The 12,697-nt window shown below is 41.4% G+C and overlaps 1 protein-coding gene across 5 annotated transcripts in view; it reads right to left on the reverse strand.

The window, feature by feature from the left end:
* KDM2B (lysine demethylase 2B) overlaps positions 1 to 12,697 on the reverse strand; it is a 3,837,686-nt gene that overhangs the window by 114,324 nt on the left and 3,710,665 nt on the right. For all 5 annotated transcript variants that reach the window (XM_044068658.1, XM_044068655.1, XM_044068654.1 and 2 more), the window contains one exon: positions 4,478 to 4,639. In XM_044068658.1, the coding sequence (XP_043924593.1) occupies positions 4,478 to 4,639 (162 nt within the window). The remainder of the gene's footprint in view (positions 1 to 4,477; positions 4,640 to 12,697) is intronic.

Consider the following 12,697-nt stretch of genomic DNA (forward strand, 5'->3'; position numbering starts at 1 on the left):
ATATCAGTAGTCATTTTCTAGAACACAACCTTTATTTTATCACCACCTATTCTTATGATGCTCCAAATATTAGGGACATCATACACAATAACTGGAGGTTTCTTAGGTTGGACTGTTTGGTATGGGATAGGCTTGGTAGTCATCCCAAATGTGTTTTTAGGAAGGCAAGGTCATTGAAACAATTATCAGAGAAGGGTAACAATGTTTCCAATGCAACTGGTAGACCCGACGGGAACTTTAAATGTGGTAGATGTAGTGTGTGCCATCACATTCTACCAACAGGTGTAAACTTACAAGTGGCAGGTGCACCTATTAGATTATATGGGCATTTTGATTGTTATACAAAAAATGTGGTGTATATGGCACAGTGTGCACAGTGTCCGGCGTTTTACGTCGGAAAAACTAGTAGAGCCTTTACAGACAGGATTAATGAGCACCTGTCAGATATAAGGCTAAGGAAAACCACCAATGCCCTTTACAGGCACATTGAAACACATGGTGGGCATTATTTTAAATTTTGTATATTGCAAAACATAGTTAAGGATGTACAGGGTAGGGTTTTAGATTTGCATTTAGACATCAGTGAGGTGAGGTGGCAACTTAGGTTGAATGCAACAGTCTTTCCTGGCATTAATGACCACATCAGTATAGCCCCAATCTTGAAACTGAAACATATTCTTGGGTGATTAGCCAACAATTCCACTTGTCATGATTGTACTTAGTTCACTATCATATATTATTTGGTGTGGGGTCTAGTGCTTATTATCTTATCATGTTTCGTTATGTAATTTTTGATTTTGATTTATGAAGCATTTACTAAAAAAAGTTTTTATTACTATTAATGCAGTATGTTATTATATTATTAGCTGTTTGTTTGTGTGTGAGTGTGTGTGTGTGTGTGTGTGTGTGTGTGTGTGTGTGTGTGTGTGTGTGTGTGTGTGTGTGTGTGTGTGTGTGTGCTCAGGTTGCTTTAAGCATGATGAAAGTTTTTTCAAAGTTTTTTAATTGACTAATTGATCAATGATGTCATCTTAAGCTGTATAAATTCTGGTGTGTGACCATTTTTTAACATTTGTTCTGAAGAAGTCTGAATAAAGACAAAACCTAGGTCAAATTCGATTTTGTGGTGGTTTCAGTCCTCCAGTTCCTGTTGTTGGTCCATTCATTTTTTTATTTTTCTATTTGTTTGGTTCTTGGTTTGGTTTGGTTCCCATCAGCCGTACCCCAAAGCATACCTGACACCAGTCCTCTGCTACTATCCCTAGAGATCAGGTCATATCTGCACTCTCCAAGGCCAAAAACATAGCCTGAATGGGACCAGATAGCATATGAGGTTGCTTATTAAGCAGTCTAAAACAGGACCTAGCTGACCCACTTGGTGTTCTTTTTAACTATAGCTTGAGAATTGTCTTTGTTCCAGCAGAGTGGAGAACAGCAACAGCAATCCCCTTCCACAAAGGGGGGCCATCAGTTGACCTTGGGAACTATAGACCTACAAGTCTAACCAGTCTCCTGCAAGGCCATGGAAAGAATTATCATGGAATCTCAAAAAGAGGACCAAATACAATTGGAAGACTGAAAAATAAACCACCTGAGTGGTCTACCTACATTAACAAATTTTACAATAAAATAAAAGATTACTGAACGTCTCCAGCAGCAGCTCACAATCTGCCCACATAAAGAAATCTTATCAAAAATCAGCAAAGGACTGAAAAACACCATCAGGAAGATGAAAAATAAACTACATTAGAATACTAAGAAACCCACAACAATGATTTCTGCTAATTCATAATGCTACTACTTATTCTGGGCTTAAATATATAGTTAATTTGCTAGCAGACAATACTAACTTCACATCAGCTATGGTTCCTAAAGTTTCAAACATTTCTGGGATCCTTCTCCCTCGCCTCTTATTACTCTGCAGCATATCTTGACTGACCTCTCCCGGGTCAAAAATACAACATCCATGAGCAACAAATATACTCCTGGCTGCTTCATAAACAAGTGCCAGATACCCTCTTGGTCCTTCTCCCTAACAGAGTATATTCCTGAAGCTTGGGAAGGATGGTTCTGCCTCAGACTCTGGTAACTAGACCCATCAGTTTAACAAGCCTAATATGCAAGGACAGGAAATGCATTGTATTACACATTTTTTAAATGTCAATACTAAAAACTTACTGCCCTGGGGCCATATCAATTTGGTTTGTCAAGGGTAGGCCACACCTACTAAATCAAGTTGCCTTATTCAAAAAGGATATGAAAGCTTTGGAAGGAGGTTATATACTCCAGACAGCATATCTTTTGACACTATCACCTATGCAAGTACTGTAAATAAGCTCAAAAACCTCATCACTAACCCTTATGCTGTTAAGTGGACAGCAAACTGGCTGTCTGACAGAATTCATATAGTTGAAGCTTAAAAATCAAAAAGGTGACTAGAGGTATACCTTAGTGGGCCACACTGGGACAGGATCTACTTCTCCAGTCGTCAAGTTACAAACCCAGACCTTTGGCTAAACAAGTCTACTGATGCCAATGCAATTCACTCAACTTCCATAATGAGTCACTACAGAAAGAACTAGATCATGCAAATCACTGGTACAAAGATAATGGCTTTACATTAAATATCAAGAACAGATATACTGTCAGCACTTGGCAAAAGTAACTTCCCTGGTACCTACAGTGCAGATGGCATCCTTTTCAGACTGATTCAGTCATGAGTAAACTTGATACCTCTGAAGACCTCTAACTTTTGATCACCATGTCACAACAGTGGTGAAAAAATCCTTCCATCTGGCTGAACTAATATCTAAAAACATCTTATCTAGTTTAAATAAGTTATCTTTCTTCTATGCTCAACCCTCATCAGATCAATTATACCATATAATGCCCTTCTTGGCATGTATCTATCCAATACATCACACAACTATAAAGATCATAAAGGTTACTGATGAAAAGGTCATGCTCTAAAGACTTAAAACTACCAAGACAGGCTAAAACCCTTGTACTGTGCTTATAACAGACTCCCAAGTGGATTCCTATGCCTGGCTTTTCATGCCACACAGGACCTTATCCTCCACCACTTCCTTCATCGCCAAAAAATGAATGGCTCCACAAACACACATACAAGGGATCTAATTTTCCAACAACAACTAAAAAGAACTGAAAGACCTGCACTAGTTGAGTTTTTAACTGAACCTAGAATATAAGCTGCTGTTAAAAAAGGGATTATTTAGAAAGGTTTATAAAACTCTGCACGATAACTACAGGACTCAATCAGAGGTTGTCAGGAAAGATTAGAAAGAGAGACTAGAAAAACAATTCACAATGGAGGGTATATGTATGGCTCCTAAATATGCAACAAAATCTAGAAGATTTTGATTTTTTGTCTGTAAGTGTTTGCACAGGTTACTTCTATACTCCAGTACACTTCATACAATTTTTCCTCAGGTAGATAGCAAATGTTGCAAGTGTAATGGGAAACAAAGAGGTACCTGGGAGTGTATGTTGTTAGAGAGTAATGAGTTGGCAGACTTTAAAAATTCCCTACAGAGTACTGTGTCAGGAATATTGGGTGAGCAAATGAGCATAACTAAGCAATTTTTTTAGTGGGGTTACAGAATCTGAAATGCCTAGATACAGTAAGGACTTGTTAAGTTTAATTCTAGTGGTTGCCAAAAAAAGCAATTACTAGTAAATGGAAATCAAAGTCTAAACCAACTATACTTGAAATAGTGAATATTGTAATAAGAGATATAAGAACAGGAAGTGGGATCTTTACAAAACAGTAGGAGTAAATTACATAGAAAAAATGGAAATTGTGGGAACAATACATGCAGAAAAATGTTTTGGAGGAGGAATGGGGTTTAAGAGAAGGTAGGAATCGAATAATTTATATAATGGTGCTTTGATTATATGGCATAAAACATTACATGGGATGTATAATGTTTGCAAATGTGAACTTGTTAATATAGTTGGATTACTTTTATATAAATGTAAGTTTGCCTTTGTCACAAGTGATAATTTAACAAAGGTGTTTAACTTAACAAAAAAAAACTATTGGCGGGATAGATTCATCCTCCACTCCTTATTGTCCCTATGGAATAAATTACCTACACATATTAAACAATACCATATTTACCTTTAAGAAGAATGTTAACAGCTGGATGGGTACCCATAAAGTATTCCAATCCAAGCCTGTTTTGCTATCCTGGATGCTGGAGGTGTCCCTTGATGGTGGGTGATGGCCATGCATAAATGGTCACTAGATTGATTCTGAATTGGACTCAATATGATAATGTGTCTGAAAGATTTACAAGGTTCAGTTACAGATGCACAGCCAAAGATCTCAAAACTGATAATCACTTGACCATTAACGAGGGCTGTTGACAATAAAAAAACACAGGTACAAAGGAGATGCCAGATCAGTACATGAAATGCAAACCAATTATTAGATGTAAGAATGCAAGACAAATACCTGGTCTATTATCTGTGGGAGGTGAAAGCAGATCTCTCATCTGTGCATCTTTCAAACCTTCAACCCACTGAAGGTCTAGGGTATGAAGTAAAGGGCAGTTAGAGCTACAAAGTGCCGAGACTGCTACCCAAGAACACCCTGCTAATACAAGATTCCTAAGACCTGAAAGAAAGAAAAAGAAGTCAATGAACAGGTACCAAATTTTTTCTCAACAACGAAAAAAAGAAACAGCAGAAAATACACGTTTAGCAAATCCTTGATACTATGGCTACAAAAACAAAGGCATGCATAAAAATATCGAATGCTGTAGATTCTGACAGTGGTCTGATTTTTGCCACTTAAACAATGCAGTTCTAAAGCTTACTGTTATTAGGAATACCATTCACAGTGCATATAATAGTCTCTTTGCACCTTCCTGTAAAAGCCTACTTATAATACACTTTTGTTGTAGACCAGAAAGTTATGAAGTATGACACTGTACATCACATGAAAAGTTAAATGTGGCTATTTCACTGGCTAAATGAAATATTTTAGTGGTAGTAAACAAACTACACTACCAGCACGAAAAGATCCACTCAGCAAAAACATTTTGAGCATGCTATCATTAAGAATCCAGTAGCAAGTTTTCCAAAATACTTACATTAACTTAAAAAATGTTCCTACTTCTGGGCCACAGAGGAAACCATAAAATAAGCAAATCACCACATTCAGTTCAACTTCCTTTTCAATACTTATTTATTTATTTGCATTAGCTGAATGGGAAAGTCTGCTGGGTTTGGAAACCCGTTTTCATTGGAGGCCTGGGGGTGGACTGCAAAATTAACTGTCCATATACAGCTAAACACGTATAGATGTAGGATGCACAGCCAAAATAGTTCATTGTAGAACGTTTGTTCATAATAAGGAAAAGAACATAATGGAATACTGAAAAACAGGAAGCACATATATGTAGGATGCACAGCCGAAATAGAACACTGTAGAATGTTTGCTCATAATAAGGAAAAGAACATAATGGAATACTGCAACACAGGTGATATTATAGTAGCAATTATAGGACATGTATCAACATGCAATAGGAGATATACTTAATGCAAATGTCAGCAAAGCATTTCACATTCTGGAAGCATTCAGAAGAGGATATTATACTGCAGTGCAGCATGTTACTTAGAAACGTTTTTTAAACAACTTTTTTTAAGGTATGAGGTTTGTAAAACAGGATGTACAGAGTTAAGGATAAGAGAGGGAATAAGTAGAGTACAGTACAGTAAGAGGAACGTAGAGGTGATAAACCTAGAGTACAATAGTTATGGGTTCCAAGGTGGCTGCACGTTGAGTAATAGCTTAATTTCAGCTCTCTCACTGTGAACACAGAAATTCAAAAGAGAGAGCATGTAAACTCATAGTTTTGGGTAAATTTCAGTAACTGGCTAGTAAGTGCACTGCCTGGATGCCAGCAAAAAAGAAATTCAGAGAGCCTGAAAGAAAGAAAATCAATCACAAAAGGGGAGGAAAAACACTGACTAGGCAGAATTCTGCAGCTGTTCAGCAAAAAATAGTGCAAGCTCCAGTTCTGGTGTAAGACATGATTTCCAGTAACCTTGAGGAAAAAAATATGTCAACTGTACTTAGAGCTGATTAGCGTTGTCGCCTCACAGCAAGATGTTGTCGTGTTCGATTCTCAGCTAGAGTGGCTTCTGTGTGGAGGCATGCGTGAATGGGCGTGCCTTCTTTGAAGGTTGTGCGTCAGGGCTGGTAACTCGGCACGTAAAAATCCACTACCAAACATTAGCAGACTGGAGTTCCGCTGTGGCGACCCCTAACCAGGATAAGCCGAAAGACACAACAACTTAGAGCTGATTAAAATAAATGAAACACTGATGGAGTATATAGACTCAAATAACAAAAAGCTGAAAAAAGTGGAAGCAGCTTTAAACATATTCAGATGAGGTAATAAAACTGCAAAAATCAGAAGTTAAAATGAAGAAAATGTTGGCTGAATATGAGACTGCTCAAGAAGAGATGTTTCAAAAAAATAATAGAATTAAAAGGATAGAGCACATACAGAAAGACTGAGATTTTCTGCTGCTCCAGAGAAACTGAAAGGAACAGACTAAAATTTTATGAAAGCAAAAATAAGTAACTGGACTGGTATCCCACAGAAGGAGTTGTTAATTGAAAGAGCACATCATGTGAATGCTCAAAATCTGGCCATTAGAAAGTAACCCAGACCTTTAATAGTAAAGATGCAATCCTACCAGCACAAGCAGTTGATTCTGACAAAACTGTGGCAGAAGACAGAGTTGTTTGTGGAAAATGATTACTTCACTGTACACCAGGCAGAGGAGGAGTTGATTTATTCCACTAATCTGGGAATGTTGAGAAGCAGGTGTGAGATTCAAACTGCTGTCCCCAGCTATCTTCAGAATATTCTTTCCTAGAGGGATAACATCAATTTTTGATGCAGGACTTGCTAAGGGGGAAATACAAAAGTTTGTCCAACAAAAAGTGAGATGTGAAACAGAAAGAGATTCTGCTTCTTGTTCTTCTTGTAATAAAGACCACAGACAGACTATGCCAGCCAAACCTTTTCCAATGTTTCAAAGGAAAATGCTTGAGAGAGAGAAACAATCACAACAGTTGACTAGAAGAACTGAAAGTACGTTAGAAATGAAGAAGAAACTGGATTTGGGAGATGGAGATAAACAGGAATAAAACCAGTAACTCGGAAATGAGAAATAAATGTGGGATTACAAAAAAAAAGAATTTATGTACTTACCATAACGCTCCATGTTTGTAGTCCATCTCACCTACATTCTTGCTGGATGGGTTCAGAGCCAATCCTCGGCTCCGACTCAGCTGATACTAAAGCTCTAGACTATCACCTATCTCATGGTGCATCACTGCAATTCCCAGATCTTGTTTGCAAGAAAGTAACTACATACATAATAGTGACTATGCTATCAATAACTATGTACATAGAAGAAAGCACTTTGTAAAACTACCCATGCTATGTGGACGGACAACCATAACAAGGTCAGACAGCATAATGGGTAGTCCACCAGTTCCTCCAGGATACAGGAAGGGGGAAGGAGGGTGGGACGCAAGAATGTAGTTGAGATAAGACTACAAACATGGAACGTTATGGTAAGTACATAACTTCTTTATGTTATATAGTCCTATCTCACTGTAATTCTTGCTGGATGGGACAGCGTCCCTAGCATCTTTTTCCAGGGTGGCTCAAGCAAAGAGACTCTTCAGCACAGTGGACCCAAAGGATGACCTGTCCCGGGAGGCCAAATTCAATTTGTAATGAGTGACAAAGGTATGAGGTCTTGCCCAAGTAGCTGCTGCACAAATGGTATCCATTGGGAGTTTGGATATGAAGGCATAAGAAGCTGATGCTGCTCTAGGTGAATGACCTCTTACTTTAGCAGGTAGTTGTTTGCCAGCATTCTTGTAAGCAAAGGAAATGCAGTCTGAAAGCCATTTAGACAGAGTAACCTTGGAGATGGGCAAGCCTTTGTTTTTGTCAGAGAAGGAAACAAATAATTGATCTGATTTCCGAAAATCTTTAGTCTTGTGCAGGTAGAATCAGAGAATTCTGTGAACGTCTTAACTGGCGTAGTCTGTATTCTGATTTATTACCGTAATTTGGGAAGAATACTGATAATTCGATAGTTGAGTTTAGATTATGTTCTGAACATACCTTAGGGAGAAAGGAAGGATTAGTTCTTTGGGAGACTCTATCCTTGCGGAATATAATATAAGGAGGTCGAATGATTAGGGCTTGCAACTCTGAAACCCTCCTAGCAGATGTTATAGCAACTAAGAACAATCTCTTCCAAGACAACAATTTCAAGTCTGATGAAGAAGACGGATCAAAAGGTGGAGAAATCAATGAGGTCAGAACTAAGTTCAAGTCCCAGGGCTCCGGAGGCTGTCGGATTGGAGGTCCGAGAAGGAGGACTCCTTTCAAAAAGGTTTTGCATAAAGAGTGGGACATAAGTGGATTTTCCATGTTTACAAAATGATAACTAAAGATGGCAGCTAACTGAACCCTAATGGTAGCAGCTGCAACTCCTTCATGAAAAATGGATGCAAGGAAGGACAGGATAGACTCTATGGGAGCTAAGTACGGACTTATGCCTTGTTTAGCTGCCCAAATGGAAAACCTTTTCCATTTGCTGGAATATGATTTCCTGGTAGAAGGTTTATGTGAAGAAATGAAGATGTTTTTAATGGTAGGAGAAAGGGAAAAACACATGGCTATTCTTGGAACTGGAGCAGCCATGCTGTCAATTTCAGGGTTTGGATGGTAGGATGGAACTGTCCCGATTGATGAATCAGAAGGTCTGGAGATGGTTCCAGAATCCATGGTTCCTCCAAGAGACAGGGCCATAGAAAGGGGAACCAGACTTGATGAGGCCAGTAAGGAGCAATGAGGATCAGGGTACTCAACAGTTTTTCTTTCTGAATCACTTTTGGTATGAGGGGAAAGGGTGGAAAAGCATAAAGAAGTCCCGAAGGCCAACTGTGGACCAGAGTATACCTGGGTGACATTCCCGGTTGGGGAATGACAGCAAAGTAGTTGCTGCATTTGGTGTTCATGTATGTGGCAAATAGGTCGCAGCAAGGTTGGCCCCATTTGCTGAAAATCTGGTCCACAACTTCTGTTTTCAGGGACCACTCGTGAGGCATCAGAATTGCTCAACTCAGTTTGTCTGCTATCACAATGGACTTCCCGGGATGTGCATTGCTACCAGAAAGCGCTGAGTGTCCATCGCCCATTTCCATACTCTTTATGCCTCTCGACAAAGTGGGTAAGACTTGGTTCCACCTTGCTTGTTTATGTACCACACTACAGACATGTTGTCTGACTGAACTGCAACTGCCCAGTAGGAAGAGAACTGTACAGTGCTTGCAACGCATATAGCACTGCTCTCATCTCCAGGGCATTTATATGCAAGTGGTTCTTGTGGTCCTGACAGATACCTTGGACCGTAATTCCCAGATAATGCCCCCCACCCTATCTGGGAAGCGTCCATGGTCAAGACTGCATTTTGTTGAGGGGGAACAAAGGGACGACCTAAACAAAGCTGATCTGTATATAACCACCGTGTTAGATACTTCTTGCAGGAGTTTGTGATGAGTATTTGGTGGGACAAGGGTAGATCCTACATTGAAGTACTCTCATGTGCAGACGGGCTAGTGGAACTAAGAGAATGGTGGATGTCATGGTCCCTAGGAGTTGAAGAACTATCCTGGCCTGTACTTTGTCCTTTTTCAGCAAGAATCTGACTTGACTGTGCAACGATTCTATCCTTTCCGGTGTCAGCTTTGCTGTCATGGTGGTGGAGTTTATGTCTGAGCCTAAGAAGACAATGCGCTGCGATGGAGATAAGGCGGACTTTTTTTTAGATTTATTGTAATCCCTAACCTGTTGCACAAGGCTAGAGTCTCGTCTCTGGCTCAGATTAGTTGGTGCTTGGTGCTAGCAGTGAGGAGCCAGTCATCTAGGTACGGAACCACCTGGAAGCCTTGATGTCTCAGGTGAGTCGTTAACACTGCCATACATTTGGTGAACACTCTGTGGGCTGTAGTGAGACCAAAGGGAAGTGTTCCAAACTGAAAATGACTGGCTCCCAGCCGAAAGCGTAGATGTCTTCTGGAGCGCCTGTCCATTTTGATATGGTAGTATGCGTCCTGAAGCTCTATGAAGCACATCCAATTGTCTTTTCCGATAAACAGAAAAATTGACTACAATGATCATATGGAACTTTGAGTTTTTACTGACTTGTTTAGCTTGCTGAAATCTAGAAATGATCTCCAGTCCCCGGTCTTTTTTGGAACTAAAAAGAATCATATGTTCCGGATCCTATTTGCTCTGTAGGGACTTCTTGGCTGACTCTTTTTGAAGCAACAAGATGACCTCTGATGTTGCACGGTCTAACTGAATGGGTGGCACATCTGGTAAAGACAGATTTACAGGGGGATCGGAAACAAAGGGAATGAGGTAACCTCTGGAAATTATATTCTGTACCCATCGATCTTGGGAAATTCTTAGCCAGGTGCTTGGGTACAGTGAGAGACAATCCCCCGAATGCCTCCAGAGATGGACAGTTGGACAACCTCTCAGGGGTGATGGAAGGGGCAATCAGAGAAAGCATCTCTATCCCCCTGATGCTGCGGACCCCCTCTGCCGCAAGCATGGTGTCTTCCATTATATCCTCCCCCTCTGCTCTAGGGGAGGGTTGACCTTGTGCCTGAGGGAAACCTTTTTGGGATTTACGGAACCACATCTTCCTCCAGTATGACCCTTGGGATAGGGTCTGGAAGGCAGAAATGGACTCTGACAGCAGATAAGGTTTTCCCTTCCTGCTTGCACCTGGTCAAATTCTCTTTTACCTGAGGCCCAAAAAGAGTTGAACCATCAAAGGAGACATCGGTAAAGGAAGACTTAAAGGATTCCTTGAAGTTGCATAGACGCATCCAGGAATGTCTCCTAAGAGAGATCCCTGCTGCGGCTGCCCTGCTCGCTCCGTCAGCTGCATATGAAATCAGCCTCATGGAGGAGTTAGCAATAGAGGTAAGGGTGGAGAGCTGAGCCGATACCTTGTCTGTGGATCCCAAAGCTACTGAACTCTGAAGGGTATCTCCCAACTCCTTCAGGAAATCCCTTTGAAGTCTAGTAAAATGGGACAGGTAATTCAGCGATCGTAAGGTAAATGCCGCTGAAGAAAAGGTACGCTTTCCATACCTATCCATCATCCTAGACTCTTTATTAGGAGGATGGATATTTGAATGAAAGAAACACTGGAACCACCACGAAATAAAACAGCAACTAATTTATGGATGGATATTTGAGGGGATGTCTCTGACAACTCCTTCTTCGTGGCCACTGCTACCATCATAGCATCCACAGGAACTCCCTTAGATAGAAAGGATTTGTCTTCTGGGGCAGTTATAAATTTGTTTGGCCTCCTCGGGACAGGCTCCACTGTGTCCAGGGAGGTCCAAGCTTTCCGGGATATGACCCCTAAAAGTTGGTCATATGGCAGTGTTACCCAGGAGGTGGATGGTCAGGAACCAAAGGCCTCAGGGTACACCGATTCATCCTCAGTAGGGTTAGAGGTTTTCCAATCACCCCTCTGTCTAAGGATTTCAAGGATGTCTGCAAAAGAGACATCCTCAGAGGGGAAACTTGGGGACCCTTCTGACTCATCCAAATCAGTGTCCGAAGTGACAGACTCAGGTGAGTCAATGCGCTTCCTCTTACAAAGTCTCTTCCAAGGGACCTCCCAAGTGGGATAATCTGGGGAGGTCTCAGAAGAGGGGACACCTCCAATGGGGGGCTACTTGGGGCTCTGGTTCCCTACGCTTAGGGGCTGGCGGGGGAGAAGAGGTTGCTGCCGGCTGCTGGAGGGACATCGGGTCCAAAGGCAGGGCTTTGGCACTAGACAAAGCTTTCTCTATCGCTTCAAACACCTTACGACACCACTCCAAAGAAAACCTCCGCTCCGAGGAAAAGGAAGGTCAACTCCGAGCAGGAGGGCCAGGTTCCGAAGCGGATGTGGGAGCTGAGCTCACATGAGCCGAAGCACCGAGAGGGAGGGTTGGTTCCGAAGAAAAACAGGGTTGACTATCCCTCTCGGAGTCAACCCGAGAGCATCAGCTCCCAGACCCCTCAGCTCCAGACGGAGCCGATGAGGATAGAGCTATCGGTTCCATGGAAGCAGGAAGAATTCTCAGAACCAAAGGTTCCAACACTAAAGGACCCGAAGTATTGGACTCAGAGAGTGAAGCAGTCAGAGGAGGCGAATTAGCCTGAAGATGGGACGGCTCCGGTGCCTTTGGGACTGGAGGAGCTAACATTTTAGCTAGCGCCGGGTCACAGAGCAGCCTCTTCACCACCCATTCAAAATCCTTATCAGAAAGTGCCCTGGAAGAATGAGTGGAGATAGAAGGAGATCTCCTTCTTTCCAATATAAGAGATCTCAAGGTTGGTGAGACCAGTTCTAAAACAGGAGAGTGTCTCGACATAGCAGGTTGTCTCGGCACTGATGAAACAGATGGCACAGAGACTAAAGAAGCTGAATCGGAGCCAGAACTCTTTGTCTCCATCGCTTTGGATTTCTTAGATGGTTCCAAAGCTGGAACCGATGGAGATTTCCTTTTGTGAGTCTTGGGGACTGTCTGACCTTGTTCCAGCTGTTCTTGGAA

Source organism: Protopterus annectens, chromosome 4.part0 (assembly GCF_019279795.1).
Source record: "Protopterus annectens isolate FY-2018-M chromosome 4.part0, PAN1.0, whole genome shotgun sequence".
In the NCBI taxonomy this organism is placed as follows: Eukaryota; Metazoa; Chordata; order Ceratodontiformes; family Protopteridae; genus Protopterus; species Protopterus annectens.